At 40.6% G+C, this 18,094-nt stretch overlaps 1 protein-coding gene across 1 annotated transcript in view; it reads left to right on the top strand.

Moving 5' to 3' along the window:
- Positions 1-1,618: 1,618 nt before the first annotated feature.
- Positions 1,619-18,094, top strand: part of gpat2 (glycerol-3-phosphate acyltransferase 2, mitochondrial) — a 45,386-nt gene continuing 28,910 nt past the window's right edge. The window contains exons 1-6 of the mRNA XM_026244186.1: positions 1,619-1,669; positions 4,804-4,892; positions 13,155-13,265; positions 15,261-15,334; positions 16,548-16,658; positions 17,962-18,087. Coding sequence (XP_026099971.1) covers positions 4,815-4,892; positions 13,155-13,265; positions 15,261-15,334; positions 16,548-16,658; positions 17,962-18,087 — 500 coding nt within the window. The 5' untranslated portion in view covers positions 1,619-1,669; positions 4,804-4,814. The remainder of the gene's footprint in view (positions 1,670-4,803; positions 4,893-13,154; positions 13,266-15,260; positions 15,335-16,547; positions 16,659-17,961; positions 18,088-18,094) is intronic.

Raw genomic sequence — 18,094 nt, 5'->3', positions numbered from 1 at the left:
AAAAAAACCTCTTGGACAATGTCTGACATTGACATCATGCAATTTCCTTTCCCGATGTATTTTAATTGACAGTAGCACCTACTGTACATAAACATACAGTACATGTGGACTACAGACACTTACACAGTGTTACTCACAACACTTCAGCTGCTTCGAGGGCTCTTCAGTCGATACCTGCACTATCTGTGTAGTGCTTTAGTCTTTCCAACCACAAATGCCTTTTGCTCGGTAAGCACCATTCAAAGCACATGGCTATATAGGTTTGATTTAACTGTCCGAGTGAAGAAAAGGAGTATAAACGCATGAAAAACATGAAAGACAAACAAGATATGTATTTGAGTAACACATTCAGTGTCCTTTAGTGTGATTATTTTGCATAATAAGATACTTTCAGTGCGTTCATCTGCTTAAAATGTTTTATTTTAATCTGTCATTATTCATTTTTGACAAATCTGAATTATTTTATGATGTGTTATGTAATCCCTTTGCTGTGTGTCTTTGTTTTTATAATTGCCAGGATTCATTTAAAATGTCTATGATTCATCTAAATCCTATTTCACTTGTGTTAGTATATCGAAAGTCTTTTTGAGAAATCATTGGGTCTAATCCCTTTTTATATCAACTTATTCATGTTTTGCCTGTAATAATAAATCCACTACGATTGAGATTTGGAGTTTGTGCTTTTGGAATGAAATGAAACGGTGTTCGCTAATGCAATCAGCGAGTATCTCTTATTACCAGGCAGCTGGTGTTTTAAGTGTCAGGTGACATTATCTTATGCCAAAGGATGGCACTGTATCAAAAGAAGGAAAAGATGTGGTGATAGATGAGCCGCTTCATGGCGTGAAATCGAACATACTCTAAAACCATTCAAAATTATTTCATTTTGGCTTGTTGTGAGATGAAGTGATGGTAACCTTGCAAACATTTTCCAAGCCAGAACCAAGGTTATAAAAAATGGACACCTGCATGGGCTTCAATATGTCCTTTAAACAAACAGAGAACTTTCTACAATCTCTTGGAAAGGTAGGCAAACACTATGACTTATTCAACATGTGGACATCTGAACCAGCAAAATCCTGTTCAAATAAATAAGACAAGAGACAGGACAAATAATAAAAAAAGCCTAAAATAAATAAATGAATAAAAAATCTGGACAGAATGAAAAAGTGGACAAAACAGGAGGAAGGAGAAAAGTTTGGGGTTGTCAAAATAAGGGAAAAAGAGAATAATATAAATGCTGAATACTGAAGGTCATGTTGGACCCGAGATTTACTGGAAGAAAAGTACTAAAGATGCTGGTAAAAGCAAAAAAAAAAAAAAAAACTTTACACATTATTTTGAAACAAAATTTATTTAATCCACTAATTTCTTCATCATATATGAGCCATGTGGTGTATGATCATATATAATAATATAATATGATGATTTTATTTGATCAAATACAGTAAAAGTTATTATATTGTAAAATATTATTACAGTTTAAAGAAATATATTAAAACTGAAAAATAGCTTCAGAATGTACTGTATTTTTGATCAAATAAATGCAGCATTGCTAATTTGTGATGTCTATCATGAATGCAGATGAATTGTAAATCTTCATGTCCTCACCTGTAGGGGGCGATGAACGGATGAGCTGCACAAGTTACAGCAACTTTAATTACTGCAGGTGAGTAATGCATGTTGGTCACGCTTTCTTTACTTGATCAAAATGTTGATTTTATTTTGACGCTTTTAATATGGACATGGTGAAATATAGGTTGATTTTGCTGAATAGCAAGTAGCGCCTGATATCTAGCCTAGACTTCGTTCCATATTAATGCCGAGGCCTTTTAATAATATACAATGTGCGTGGGTCGATTGGCAAGTTATTTTTTTCTCTTAGTTAAAAATCTGCATAATGGATAACGACGCTGTAAAGGAGATCCTACCCTTGAGCTGTTCTCGTTTTGTCCGTCAAAGAAACAGACAGCTTGTGTAAGCAACGTGCTCTGAATGGTTTTCTAACAAACTTACGTTGAGCTCGCGAGTGCTGCGGGTTTGGGCAGTCGCGCCTCTTGCGTTTCAAAATATAAAACCGCGGGATATTATTGTCGTCATGCAGTACATTTTAATCTCTGTGAATACATTTATTAAGGTGAAAATCATATTACAGTCCACCACTTTCCATCCTGCTGTCTTTTGTATCCGTTTAACTGCTTCATTTCTAGTCATGACAGTCACCCAGAGCCATCAGTGCTGTCCTTTACTGAGACTCATGTCATTCTGTCATCACTCACCCTCAGGTTTTTAAAACCTTTATGAATTTCTTTTGTGAGACTTCTTCTCAGTCACAAGTCATGTTCATGTTTTGGGGAGAAAGTGAATAGTAACTGAGAGTGTCTTATTTTATGTTCCATGGGATAAAGTCAAATGAATTTGGAATATGAATAAATTACCATAGCACAACTGAAGTATTAGTGCAAAACTATACAATAATGAAGTCTCAGCAGTTATGTGCAGTGTTTTAACTTTTTTTTAACTTTTCTGTCCTGGTAAATGAAAAAAAAAAAAAAATCTACAGTTTGCATGCCCATAGAAATCATTTCTTTAAATCCAACACAGTTGTTTGGTTGATGTAGCTTTAATATTAACTGTGCGTTCACACCGCCGGCGTCGAGAGCGTCAAAAATCGCTCTTGCCGCTCTGCTCACGACGCTGCAGAAAGATTCGTGAGCGCTCAGACGCTCTGACGTAGATCGAATGCTTATTTTGAATTTAAAGCGGCCGCAAAGCAAACAGCTTGTTGATCTCGTGCAGACTAACCACAAGGAGGGTAAAGTTATAAGTTAACCTCATTAAATATTGTTGTGGACTAAATATTAAGATCCTTTACTTAAAATGAACAATCTCAGACACCTTGGTCCACGTATCACTTTTAATCTATTTTTTATGTCCCTGTACGTAAACAGGGACACATCATAGATTATTGCAAACGCGAAACAGCAATAATCAACCTGTCCTCCATTGTGATTGGGAACTAATGGTCGGAGCTGCGTTCTCTGGAATCCTCTCAAGCGGTGGACTTCTACGTTCCGATTGGTTGCTGCCCAACCGCGTCATAGATCATTACCATAAAGTTGCCCTGATTTCAACTCTCCTCTACGCTCTCAACGGCCAAGTCGCGCCGCGCCGCTCCTCGCCGCTGCTCGACGCCGGCTCACATTGAAAATGAATGACTTCCGGCCACTTTGACGCTCTCGACGCTGGCGGTGTGAACGCACAGTTAGAGTCTGGAGGTTCACGTGCAATAATCATTCTTGTCTGTAAGGTTACTAGTGTTCTTGTGAAATGTCATCAGTTGCTGCACAGATACTGACTGTTACAAATTAAAACGTTCACGTCTTGCCAAGTTTCCCAGAATGGATTTCTCAATGGCAGTAACGGTGGAGAAGACCCACATCATTTTCTAAATGCTTGACTGATGCAGATCAGTCATTTATTAAATGTCAGGCCCAGCAGCAGATTTCACACGAATTCATTCCTGGCTAAGATGTTTCTGTAATGGTAAACATGAGATGTTATTTGTTGTTAGTCTTTGGGCTCATAAATTGTTATTTGTTCCCAAGCAAATGTTTTTGGATGAGGGCAAATTTAAGTTTTTGTCACATTGACTTTAAAGGGTCAGTTCACCCGAAAAATGTTTTTTTTCCCTCAAAATCATCTGTCATCATTTACTCACCCTCATGCTATTCCAGAAGATATTTTGAAAAATGTTGGGAACCAAACCATTTTGATGACCAGTGTCTTCCATTGTTTGGAAACATTTCTCAAAGTAGCTTTCTTTTTTTTTTCCACAGAAAAACAGTCATACAGGTCAAACTGGGAAACATACAGTACCGGTCGTAAAGACCGTTTATGCTAATGGCTGTTATGGTGCCCTTTGTATTGAGTGCAGAAGTGTTTTCTGACACATTTCATAGTGTAACAATGCACCAAATTAAACATGAATGCATTTATTTCAGTATTCCAGAGGTGGATGTGGAGAAAAGGAGTGAGAAATGAAAACAGGACTAACAAGAGATACGGAGATCGTCGGACATGAAATAATTGTAGATGAACAGTGAGAGGGCCAGAATATTCTGCCTGGACACACTCCGCTTTAGAGAGAGATCAGGATAATGAGGTTTCTGAGGGTGCTAAAGAATGAGATTTTAGGCCTGGTGTTGGTTATGCTTGTACTGATATTATTAGAGAGAGGAAGCTCAGTGGATATCAGTATTAATGCACAAGCAGTGAAAGACTCTTTTATACAGCTTGAAAACTTCCAATATGTGTTCCCTCAGTTTTCTGGAAGGGTTCACTGTCATGAAAGAAATGCTGCTGCGTGAATAAAAATGAACTTGCTCTCCCCATAAATTCAGAGTTAATGTTTCTGCTGTGTTTTATGTTTGGTCATCAATACTATATAACAGCATAACTGATGCTAAACTTTCATCTTTGTCAGATCAGTTAATATTTATTCTCCCTTATCAATCCAAACCAATATGCTGTAACTTTGTTTTCCGAGGAAGACAAAATCAGACATTTCATGAAGCTCCTACTGTGACCAGCTGTGAATCAGCTTCCTGAATAAATATATATATATATAAAAAGCTAGAATGTGGGCTATTTGCATAGTTAATTTCTCATATAAAATGCATTGTCTCTTGTTGCTTTATGTTTATCTTTGTTATTGTTTCACTTGACATGCTAGAGCTTCTGAAACACACCTCCTGATAAACGGTATGCAATTTTTATAATCTATCGTGTTTATTTCTTCAGGATTACTTCTGATGGTAGAGCAGAAATTCACAAGAATCATGGACGCAGTCAGTGAAAATCCTTCCAGTTTCCAGCCCAAACGCCCTGCGGTAAGACATTTTACATGACACATCTAGCTGTTATATATTGGGTAAGAACAGAATATGTTAAAGAGATTGCTTAAAATTCAAGCCTGAGTTACTTTTAAATTATATTCAGCGAAAATCTTTGTGTACTTCATCTATCTGGAAATAGATATATATATTTTTTTCTTTAGGCCATGCTGTCACAGTGTCTGGGTTGTGTTCCCTGGGGTTCCACTAGATGTCCTCCTTTCTCACGGTGTCTGTCACCAGATCACTTCCTGTTCCCTTATATGGTCACCTTCCTCCTTGTTAAGTTAATTGATTGTTTCCCCACCTGTCTCCTGTCTCCTCATTATCCTTCTGTGTATAAATACCCAGTCTGTCTTAGTCTGTGTTACGGAGTCCTTGTTTAATGTCAGTATATTATTCATGTCCGTCATTCTTGCCTTGTCTTGCCTTGTCTTCGTGTCTTGTTTATGTGGATTGATGTTTTGGTTTCGACCCCTGCCTGGACTGTTTACCCCTCTGGATTATCCCTTAAATAAATCATACTTACCTGCAATTGGTTCTCTCGCCGTCTTTCAAGCGTCTCGTAACGTGACAGAAGGACTCCGTCACTAAGAGAACCAGCGGTATGTCATTTTTCAGCTCCCCAGCCAAGATGGCGGAGAGGCGAGCCAAATACCTGAGGTTAATCGCCCTCCGCCAAGAGGGCAATGAAGTGGGTGCCCTAGCTCAGGTGTTCTGGTCCTTGGCCGAGGGCATGGGCTACAACGATGCGGCCCTAAAGGACTATTTTAATGACGGCCTGGATGATCCAGTGTCTCAGGAGGAGATGGCGCAGTTGGAGACACTGGAATTCTGGGAATTCGTGCGCTACCTGCAGTTTCGGTGTCGGTGGGATGCCCCAGCCACTCCTGTCTCTTCCGGCAGGGTGGTCGTCAGCCCAGCACCACTGCCCAGGAAGGCCGTCAGCCCAGCGCCACAGTACAAGATGGCCGCTAACCCAGCGCCAATGCCCAAATTGGCCATCGGTCCAGCGCCACAGTACAAGATGGCCGCCAGTCCAGCGCCACAACACAAAATGGCCGCCAGCCCAGGACCACAGCACGAGATGGCCACCAGCCCAGCGCCACAGTACAAGATGGCCACTAACCCAGCGCCAATGCCCAAATTGGCCACCGGTCCAGCGCCACAGTACAAGATGGCCGCCAGCCCAGCGCCACAGTACAAGATGGCCGCTAACCCGGCGCCAATGCCCAAATTGGCCATCGGTCCAGCGCCACAGTACAAGAGGACCGCCAGCCCAGCGCCACAGCACAAGATGGCCGCCAGCCCAGCGCCACAGCACAAGATGGCCGCCAGCCCAGCGCCACAGCACAAGATGGCCGACTCAAAGCCTGAGTCTCCAGATAAGGTGCACGATGCTGTCCCGGAGGCAGAGGCGGTGCCCGATGCTGTTCCGGAGGCCGAGGCGGTTCCCGTTGCTGTTCCAGAGGCCGAGGCAGTGCCCGACGCTGTTCCAGAGGCCGAGGTGGCACCCGATGCCGACGCTGTTCCGGAGGCCGAGGTGGTGTCCGAGGTCGAGGCAGTGCCCGTTGCTGTTCCAGAGGCCGAGGCGGTGCTCGATCCTGTTCTGGAGGCCGAGGCGGTGCCCGAGGCTGTTCCCATTGCAGTTACCGAGGCGGTGCCAGAGGCTGTTCCGGAGGTCAAGGCGGTGCCCGACACTGTTCCAGAGGCCGAGGTGGCACCCGATGACGAGGTGGCGCCCGATGCCGAGTTGGTGCTCGATGCTGTTCCGGAGGCCGAGGAGGTGCCCGAGGCCGAGGCGGTGCCCGAGGCTGTTCCCAATGCAGTTGCCGAGGCGGTGCTCGTAGCCGAGGCGGTGCCCGAGACTGATCCGGAGGCCGAGGCTGTGCCTGATGCTGAGGCTGTTCCAGAGGCCGTTACCGAGGTGATGCCCGAGGCCGTTCCAGAGGCAGTGCCCGAGACCGAGGCGCCTCAGGTTTCCACAGACAGTTCAGAGTCGAGTCAGGTCCCGGTGGACTCTCCGGAATCGGGTCGGATTCCGGTGGACTCTCCGGAGTCGGGTCAGGTCACTGGGTGGTCTGCTGCTCCGTCCTGGGGGACTCCGGCCTCAACCACGGGGGCGTGTGGGTCATCTGCTCCGCCTTGGGGGGCTCTCGTCCTGACCACATGGCTGTGGTGGTCTTCCGCTTGGACCTGGGGGGTTTCCGTCCTGACCACAAAGAGGTGGTGGTCATCCGCTCCGCCCTGGGGGACTCTGACTTTGACCACAAAGCTGTGGTGGTCTTCCGCTCCGCCCTGGAGGGCTCTGGCTTTGACCACAAGGCCGTGGTGGTCTTCCACTCCGCCCTGGAGGGCTCTGACTTTGACCACAAAGCTGTGGTGGTCTTCCGCTCCGCCCTGGAGGGCTCTGACTTTGACCACAAAGCTGTGGTGGTCTTCCCCTCCGCCCTGGAGGGCTCTGACTTTGACCACAAGGCTGTGGTGGTCTTCCGCTCCACCCTGGAGGGCTCTGTCTTTGACCACAAAGCTGTGGTGGTCTTCCGCTCCGCCCTGGAGTGCTCTGGCCTTGACCACATGGCTGTGGTTGTCCTCTGCTCCGCCCTGGTGGGCGCCTCAACATGCCCTTTATGGACTTCTGTTTTGTGTATTTGAGTTCTGTGATGTTCCTGTCTGTTCCCCTTAGTTTTTCTGGCCCTCCATCCCTCCCCCTGAACCTCCTCCGTTCCTCCTCCCTCCTGGTTCTCCCTGTTTTATGTTACATTTCTGGTGTTTATTCCCCATATTTTTCTTTTCCGGCCCTCCGTCCCTCCCCCTGAGCCTCCACCTGTCCGCCTCCCTCCTGGTCTCTGTGTTGTGTCTTGTCTTGGAGCGTCTGGGAGCCGCTCCGTAGAGGGGGGGGGTACTGTCACAGTGTCTGGGTTGTGTTCCCTGGGGTTCCACTAGATGTCCTCCTTTCTCACGGTGTCTGTCACCAGATCACTTCCTGTTCCCTTATATGGTCACCTTCCTCCTTGTTAAGTTAATTGATTGTTTCCCCACCTGTCTCCTGTCTCCTCATTATCCTTCTGTGTATAAATACCCAGTCTGTCTTAGTCTGTGTTACGGAGTCCTTGTTTAATGTCAGTATATTATTCATGTCCGTCATTCTTGCCTTGTCTTGCCTTGTCTTCGTGTCTTGTTTATGTGGATTGATGTTTTGGTTTCGACCCCTGCCTGGACTGTTTACCCCTCTGGATTATCCCTTAAATAAATCATACTTACCTGCAATTGGTTCTCTCGCCGTCTTTCAAGCGTCTCGTAACGTGACACATGCCAGTAATGTTTGTACTGTAGTGTCAACACTAAGGAATATATACACATACACACACACACACACACACACTTTATGAGGTACACCTTGCTATTACCAGGTTGGACCCCCTTTCTTCAGAGAAGAAACTTTCTTCAGATATTTTGGTCCATATTGACATGATAGCTTTACGCAGTTGCTGCAGATTTGTCAGCTGCACATCGTTTCACCACATCCCAAAGCTGCTCTATTGGATTGAGATCTGGTGACTTTGGAGGCCATTTGAGTAAAGAAACCAGTCTGAGATGATTTGAGCTTTGTGACATGGTGCATTATCCCACTGGAAGTGGCCATCAGAAGATGGGTACACTGTATTCATAAAGAGATGGATATGTCAGCAACAATACTCAGGTAGGCTGTGGAGTTTAAATGATGCTTAATTGGTACTAAGGGGCCCAAAGTGTGCCAAGAAAAAATCCCCCACACCATTACACCACCAGCAGCCTGAACCTTTGAGACAAGGCAGGATGGATCCATGCTTTCATGTTCTTTATGACAAATTCTGTACCTACCATCTGAATGTCGCAACAGAAATTGAGACTCATCAGACCAAGCAAAATTTTTCCAATCCTCTATTGTCCAATTTTGGTGTGAATTGTAGCCTCCGTTTCCTGTTCTTAGCTGACAGGAGCAGCACCTGGTGTGGTCTTCTGCTGCTGTAGCACATCTGCTTCAGGGATCGACCTGTCGTGCATTCAGAGATGTATTCTGCATATCCTGCTTGTACCGACCATTCCATGTTCAAAGTCACTTAAATCCCCTTTCTTCCCAATTCTGATGCTCGGTTTGAACTTCAAGTCGTCTTCACCATATCTGCTTTCTGCCATGTGATTGGCTGATTAGCAATTTAAGTTCAAACAATTGAACAGGTGCACCTAATAAAGTGTCCGGTAAGTGTGTGTGTGTGTGTGTGTGTGTGGTGAGTATGTGTATATATATATATGTATGTGTGTGTGTGTGTCTATATATATATATACATATTCCTGTGATAGTACATTTTCAGAATTTTCATCATCATTACTTCAGTATTTAGTGTCATGTGATCCCTCAGAAATAATTATAACATGCTGATTTGGTGCTCAAGAAACATTTCTCATTAATATCAATTTTGAAAACAGTTGCTGCTTAAAGGTTAAGTTCGCCCAAAAAAGAAAATTACCCCATGATTTACTCACCCTCAAGCCATCATATTTGTATATGACTTTCTTCTTTCAGACGAATACAATCAGAGTTATATTAAAAAATAGCCATGCTCTTCCAAGCTTTATAATGGCAATGAATGGTGGTTGAGATTTTGAAGCCCAAAAATATGCATCCATCCATCATAAAAAGTGCTCCACACAACTCTGGGTGGTAATAGAATCCTTTAGTGTGAACTAGGCATTATTGGACTTCTCTTGGAGGTATAACCACCCTTTGGCTGCCATTATAAAGCTTTGAAGAGCCAGGACAGGTTTTTTTGTTTGTTTTTGTTTTGTTTTTAAATAACTCTGATTGTATTCGTCTGAAAGAAGAAAGTCATATACACCTAGTATGACTTGAGGGTGAGTAAATCATGGGGTAGTTTAACTGTCCCTTTAATGTTTTTATTTACAGTTTCTGTTACTTTTTTTTTCAAGAAGGGCAGTATTATTAGAAATTTCTGACACTTTTGATCAATTTTGATCAATGTATCCTTGCTACATAAAAGCATTAATTTCTTCCAAAATGAAAATCATACTGACCTGGATTTGAGCTGTCAGTACTGTCCAATCGTTATACAGTATATGCTATATAGACGCCATAAAAACTGTCAACAGTACATACATCTAAGGCTCAAGGACCTCTCTCGCTGTCATATTTTGACTCATCCCATCTCTCTCCAAATCCTCCTACTTTCTAGTACATAATTGAATTCATAACTCAGACCAGCTGCTGACGATTAGTCTAAACGACATGCCATCTTCCCCCAGCTGTTGTCAACCGTGTTGGTTTACCCCCTAAGAGCTGCTGACTTTCGGTTCACCTGAACAGTACTCATATGTAGATTATCTCAGTCAGTCCACTGGAGGGTTCTCGATTAGTTCTTTGATCTTCTAGTAGTCCCATTTTTCTAGAGCAGGTTGGATGCATAACAAAAATAATGAGCTCCTGTGCAATAGAGTGGAAAACGTTTGCTGATTCTCATTTCCTTATGAGAAAGGAGCATAGAAGAAGACCAAGCTTTGCTCAGGTAGGCGGAAAAACCTCTAATTTCTGTATCCAACTCAAATCTTATTAATAGTTTATGTGGTCAGCAATAAATGGCCTCGAAGTGTGCCTAAAAATATAAAATATATCATATGATTACTATGGCAACTGCTGTAGAAGTTGATGTCACTGGCAGAACGTAATGATCAGATTTCATCACTTGCAAATTGTTTGAAAAACAAGCTGAAATTGGATGCAGTGTGATAAATTCCCACAGAAGCTGCGTCCCATCAAACGCTGATGAAAATGACCTCAAATATATTCTATTTTTGATTGGTTCATTAGCGCTTCTGTATCAGATTGAAAAATGTTATCTGTGTTTGTAATGATGGTGATTATCATAATCAGATTCAAAGCACAGCACCAGGTAAGCACAAGGTAACTCTGGCTTCTGTTAATGAATGCACACACACGGCCAAAGCGCTTACACCCACACGCTGGCAGGAGTAAATCATGTAGAACCTTTGTGAGCTCATTATGTCATTTTTTTAATATAATTGACGCGAGGCATAGATGTACTAACCTGGACAGGTTGAAAATGTGTCAGATTAGATGTAGTAGTTGCTTTGTACCATGAAGTAATAACCAGATGGTGGCTTTACCCAATTATTGAATTACTTGGAAATACACATAGTTTTCTGAGAAAGGGTTCAAATGAGCCGTTTTCTTTTCTTTTTTTCCCTCAGTTTATTAGGTTGAAGAGAGCATTTTCTGCACAGAACTGACAATTCTAGGCAATGCTGAACCATGCTGACTTTTTGTACAAAACGATTCACCAGGGCAACCAAACATGAAATATTATATAGTTCTTTTCATCATGATATAATAAAGAGGAACATTATTATATCATTCAGTTTGTTTAATATCAAAACAACAGAAAAAAAGTATATATATAAAAAAAAGCAAGTAAAGAAATATATATATTTCTTTACTTGCTTTTTTTTATTAATCTTTTTTTTTTTTCAGTGAGACCTTAAAAGTCATAATGAAAAGTAATTTATATTTTCTCAGAAAACTTATGACAATGTGAAAGTTAATAATGACAACATGTTCATTTTGGGGTGGAGTATCCCTTTAACTGGCACATATTATGTTGCCAAATGCATGATGCGCGGAAAGATGGAGTTAGCACCATTACCTGTGAGCACGAAACAATAAAAACATTGGATCATGAGCTGCTTGCATGCCACACAACGCTCTAAATCCTTCAGCGCATTAGACTATGTGCTTATTTAATTAAATCGCAGCCATTTGCAATTTGATAAGCACAATAAGGCACATTGCAATTTTGATTTTAGTTCGACTGAATGATGCTTTCCCAAAACAATTGCACAAAACACTAGATTAGAGAGAATAGAGATATTTTATATTGTTATGAGAAGGGAAAATATTTTCAGTGCATTATGTCTTTATTACAGGCCTCCAGAGTCTAGGTGATTAATGGAAAATGCTGTATATGAATATATACATTTCCTACATCACCAGACAGAAAGTAGTTTGACATTTTTCATAAAAAAAAAATAAAAAAAAAAATGCTTCACCTTTAGCAAGGGCTATGGCAAAAGTTTCCCTTACAACATGGTTAAGTACTCCCTGTGGTGCCTGTTTAGAACTCCATGTCTAGGCCTTGTTCAGGTAACACACACGTTTTTACAACCACATTCACATGGTTTAAAATCTAAATGAAATTAAATATTTAATGCATCTTAGTCTGAATGAACCTTGCAAGCTTGCAGTACAAACAGAACCTTTTTATTTTAAAATATAAATTGAGCTGCTTTGAATGGTTTTATGCATAATTTGTGTTTTTATTATTAAAGAAATATATATATATTTCTCTTTTACCCCTAAAACCAGAGAATTCGATTCTCATCTGGTCTGAAATATGAGCTGTAGTGAATTTTAATAAAAACATTACAGCCTAATGCAGCTCCTCTGGACGTCACACTATATTTTCTCATGCTTTTATTACTCCTTAGACAGACACAGGGAGTCTGGGAGCCTGAGCTAATGAAACATTACCAGAAGAAATCATTTTCCGATGAAAAGGAGATTAAAATAATTAACCTGGGTGCTGGAGCCCCCCTATCCATTATGCAGTCTTATTTAATAATTGATTGCTGTAAGTGATATTTCCCACACAGATGATGATTAGAGACTTTGTAATAGCGTCCGTTGTTGAGATGGATTTGAATGATGAGAAATCAGCCCTACTGTCTCCATCCATGTCTCTTATCTGTCTGTTCTGAAATGTTATGATTAGTTTCAGTCTAAATTGATGTCATCTTCAGTAGAATTCTTTCAGGGGATGCCATTCTGTCACAAAGGCTCAAATTGATTGCGATTCAATTTGACCATCCATTGCGACACTGTTGTAGTAACCACTCATGAATTGACTTCATATTCTTCCCCTCCCTGTGCAGTTTGCATTCAAACATTGATCCATCCTGCTTTGATGTTGGAAAATGTGAAACAAATGGAGCGATAAAATTGGAACATGTCACATCCCGGCGCTGGGAACAAGACCTGTGTTATTGGCTGGAGCATTGTTTCTTATCTCAGCTTGAATTATTTGGAAAAAGTGCTGACGCTTTGAATCCTTGGTTTATTCTTTTCTTTTTGTCTCAGCAAACCCCTTTTATATGTTTATCTCTGTGTGTGTGTTTCTCTTTTGGTAGCTGTCGTGGGGTGTGAAAATCAAGAGGAAGTTGAAAAGCGCGGCTCCTTTCCTGGGCAGGTTCAGGCCGCTGGTCGGACAGTGCTGTCACCAGTGCACCCCGGAGAGTCTGGTGAGAAAACGAGAGGGATGAAAGGATTATTTCAAGATATTAAAAGGACAAAAAGCCAGAGGCAAACAGGGAAGTACACAGATTTAGGCTCACCTGAAAACCTCAGACACTGCTCTCACAAACTCATATCATGAGGGACGATCAAAGGGATTTCTGAGCGCCAGCGAACATGGTACTTATGGTAGGAATAGAATGAAAAAATGGATTAGGAGTGGAGAGAAAAATAATGAACACTCAAGAGCATAGTTCCCTCCGTGCTTATGAAGAGCTGTTTAGAAAACTGCAGATGACTAAGCTTGTTTCCAGCAGCACTGGTCCCAGTGGACACATCGTGCTGAGAGCTGGGAGAGCTGGGCTAATGGAGCAGTAATCAGAGGGTTATTGGATCGAACCCCTTCTGAACGAATCTATTAATCTCAGCCATCTCCGACCAGCCTGCCAGCCAGATAAATCATATTTGAGCCATTTGGTGTTTGTATTAAAAGTCATTTAAAATGCATGCATGGATTTTATTTAACAGCTATGTCAAATAAAAGGATCAGTACCAGGGGCGTAGCAAACACTCTTTGAGATGTCTGCATTTGCCCATCTAGTTTTACGCAGATTATTATTAAATCAGTGCCTTAAAGGAATAGTTATGTACTCACAATCATGTCGTTCGCTGGAGCTCTAAAGGAAATGATTAGGAGGATATATTCATTTTCATCTCTTTTCTTCTGCCTGGAAGTAAAAAAAAAAAAAAAGTGAGAAATTTAAGATAAGAGATTAAGTCACAATTAAGATACATTGTAATTGTGAGATGTACAGTTGCAAAATTAAAGGTTTGTGGTCAGTAAGTGTTTTGACCCCCACACCCTCATTTCTTGTTCATCAAAGCTCCATTTATTTGACCTAAAATGCAGTAAAACAAAGAAATATTATAATTTAAAATAACTGTTTAATGGTTTAATACATTTTAAAGTATAAATTATTGTTGTGATGCACAACTGTATTTTCAGCATCATTACTCCAGTCTTCATTGTCACAGGATCCTTCAGAAATCATTCTAATGTGGTGCTTTGTTGCTCAAGAATTTTTTTTTTTATTACCAATGTTGAAAGCAGTTATGCTTTTGTGATTTTAGAATTCTTTGATGAATAGAACGAGTAGCATTTATTTGAAATATTAATCGTTTTCATAAAAATGTAATTTTTTTTTCTGACCCCAAACATTTGAACAGTAGTGCAACCATTAGTTTTTTTTTTTCAAAAGAAGGAAAACAAAAAGAAAGGAAAAAGAAAACAATTTGCAGCAAATAGGGACATACATTTTATTCTGGAAAAAAAATATGATATTTTCAGGAACTAACTCTTTAATTTCAAGTACGGTAGTTTCTATACTGCTGCACAGAAAGAAAATAGTTTATTTAAAAATGAGTCTTAATTGCTGAAGTAATTAGTTTGTTTAAGAGCTTTGAAGAGGCTGATGCTGCGAGGGCTGTGATCATGTTAGTTATGGTTGACCTAAATGGCAGAACACATATGAAAAAATGCATATTATTACTCAACTCCCAAATCTTATGTTCCCAGCCCTTTCAAAAACATCTGTTCCAGACACTTTTTGGCGATTAATTGACGGAGCTGATACAGACGTTTGAAAATACCTCACGCTAACCCATATCTTGAGTGAATTTGTCACTTTCTCAATCTTGGTCAAATGCTTGCATTTTAAAATGTCTTAATTTGATCACTTTGCAACTGCATTGCATGTGAACATATTTTGAGAAGCATTTTATTTTAGAAGTATTTTGTTTAGGTATTTTGTATTTTTGTTACTTTCAGGCTGTGATTTATAGTGGAACTAATAGGGTGCTATTTTGAACAGGCAAAGGCTTCCCTAAAGTGTGTCATTATCTCAGTCTATATAGGACAGCAGAACAGACTCTCTGAACTGTGATGGAGGCTGGTTAGCACACTCTCCATCAAGTTTGATCAAATATCCCTTTGCTACTCTCAGGGTCTGAAGTTGCTGTGTAACACTCCTCCTCTGGGCTTTCAGAACCTGACGTGTGTGAATGAGACACACACCGGGTAAGTGCACATCTTTCACTATCCCTATCCCTCCCCATCCGGCCCATTAAAATAACAATGCATCTCTCAACTGCTCGAGTGTAATTACTGGTTGTGTTTCTGACTCACAAGCCTGACACATGCACTTCAGTCGGAAGTTAAAGAGCCCTAGAATAACTTTCTCTTCATTTTTTACATTGCAGACCCGCAATCGAGTGTGGTTAACACAACCCGCTATCTTTTTATGAAAGGGTACTGCAGCTTTCCAAGCACAAGATAGTCATTTAAAGTAGTTCAGCTACAGGCAAACTACTGTTTTGAAAAAGTGTGGCTTCACTACAAGCTACTAACAAAAACTTAGCAACTGGTATGAAAGGCTTGAGTGCTTTTTATCACTTTATTCATACACTGCTGTTCAAAAGTTTGAGATTAGTGAGATATATAACAGCATAAGATATTTAAAATGCATGCGATATTTAACAAACACATGCTATTCTACAGATAATGCTATTTCTATTCATTGAATAATTCAGTAGATAATCTTTTCCCCAAAAAATATTAAGTAGCAATGTTTGCTTAATCTGATATCAGTAATCACTGTTTTCTTTATATCCCAGCATAATGAAACTGACCCAATTCATCCATGTTTCAATGAAAAAAGTTTCTGTACATGTTATGTCATTCGTATTTAGATCTGGACTGACTTCTGTAGTCTGTACACGTGAACAGAATGATAATTTAGGGGATTCACCCCACATTTAAAAGCATTTGACTCTCTTGTGGTCATTGCTGATAGATCGAGACGTGAGGTAATGTGGTCACTGTTTCCTTGAAAAGACAGAAGACTGTTTCTAACTTCCTAGAAAACACTTCATTAAAGCAAATAAATGGGATTTGTCTCTCCTGCATCACAACACACACAGAGGCAGACTCTGTGAGCACCCAGTTTATCTTCTCAATCACCTCCCACTTTAGAAAGTGTCAGAAGCCAAGCGCTGCAGATCCTGCTGAAGCGTTTAATTCGGCTTGAATTAATAGTCCCGAACCAGGGCTGAGCTAATTAACATATTGGAGCCTGATTATGCTAAGAATATGATGTATTCATTCACCTATTGCTTTCATTGTCCCGAGGTGAGTGATACAATATCTCTTTACATAAGGGCTCCTTTTCATTTTGCTAATTGGGTAAACAAGAGTGGATGTACATGAGTGTATTGTGTGTGTGTGTTTTCAGGTACCGTGGCTGGTTAGTAAGGAGGGTGTGCTGTTTGCTGTTTGTATGGGGTTGTGAAGTTCACCCCAGCCCTGCTGGAGACAGACGGCACAGAGTCCACGGCAGTGAGAGGTGCGGTGTGCTTGAGCACTCTTCACTGATTAGATGACATGCCACGTGTAGAGAGAGAGATGCATTTGAGGATTGAGAGGCACTCCTGTGAGGCTCCCATTGAGATTAAATTCAAATTTCTCTCTCCTCTGTTAATATAGAAGATTGGTAGCCACTTGATCTGACATTTCATTATATTGCATGCAGAGATGTGCAAACCTACATATGTCAATGGTGACCAGTAGAGGGGTTTTCAAACGTTTGACAAATTAGATGACCATTTCAAAACAAACTAATAAACTATTTTATTTTATTTTATTTATGACTAATAGATTTGCATCACAAGCAAGAATATAATGCTTTCATACCTCTTGACTAATTAAATCAAATGTTCACACTTGACAGATGCTGAGAGTTGGAAATAATGCATAAAAAAGATTATTTAAATAAAATCAAATAGATTCCAGCAATCAGAAATAAATGTATGATTCATTTTTTGAGTGTAAAATATAAATGTAGCATAAAGACCAGCTTATACTTTTAGCAAAATAACAAATATGTTATAAATACAAGTTGTGTCCAAAGTTTATGTTCTCAGCAGATTATTTTCTCATTGCAATAAAATGAAAGCAAAGTATTATAATTATTTGTAAATATTTAATATGTAATTATAGTTAAGTAATTAAAAAGATAATTTTGTCTTTTTTCTATTCATTATTTAAAATTAATAGAAGTTCAAATGTACAACAAAACACTATGTGTACTCCCAAAACTTTGTTGATTTAGTCTTTATTCCTTACTGTTAAAAACTGTGGCTGTGAATAGAATAAACAATTGTCAGTAGAATAAAATAAAATATTCTCAGAATGACTGACCTGAAGCCCTGTGTAATTCACTAGAGTGGAACTGGATTCACCTGACCTTGAATGAGTGTGTTTCTGAGGACAGTAATCACATAAGATGCATTCTTGTGTTCAAAAACAGTTCAGCAGAGCACTGTTGACCAATTGTGACCCATCACTACTGAAATGGCATTTTATTTTTGCTGTCAACCATAAACCATAAGTGCCATGTTAACGTTTCTCTTCGCTTTTCACCTTGGATCAACCCAGTTAACATACCCTGTCCATTCACCTAACTCAATTTGGGCCCTAGCATTTAAATAACCTTTTATGTCCCCAAACAGCGTTGGTGTGTTTTTCACTCTGGAGGCATAAGTGGTTTTGGTGTGTTTGCGTGGTGTTTATGTGATGATCCTTCACACAATATCCCCTTTGTTTACTCTGTGGTCTGTTGTCCTGTGACTCTGTGTGTTTTCACCCAGAGTGAGGCAGACGTTGGTGCCAGCTTGTTCTCCAGAGATGATGGAGCTGGTGATGCCTGAGGTCAGAGGTCATTTAAGCAGACTGCTAGCCCTCACACAGACCTTCATCTCCCCCTGCCTGCTCAGGTCTGAA

This window comes from Carassius auratus, unplaced genomic scaffold (genome assembly GCF_003368295.1).
Source record: "Carassius auratus strain Wakin unplaced genomic scaffold, ASM336829v1 scaf_tig00005214, whole genome shotgun sequence".
NCBI lineage: Eukaryota > Metazoa > Chordata > Actinopteri > Cypriniformes > Cyprinidae > Carassius > Carassius auratus.
The sequence above is the reverse complement of the archived record's forward strand: the minus strand, read 5'-3'. Positions and strand labels throughout refer to the sequence as shown.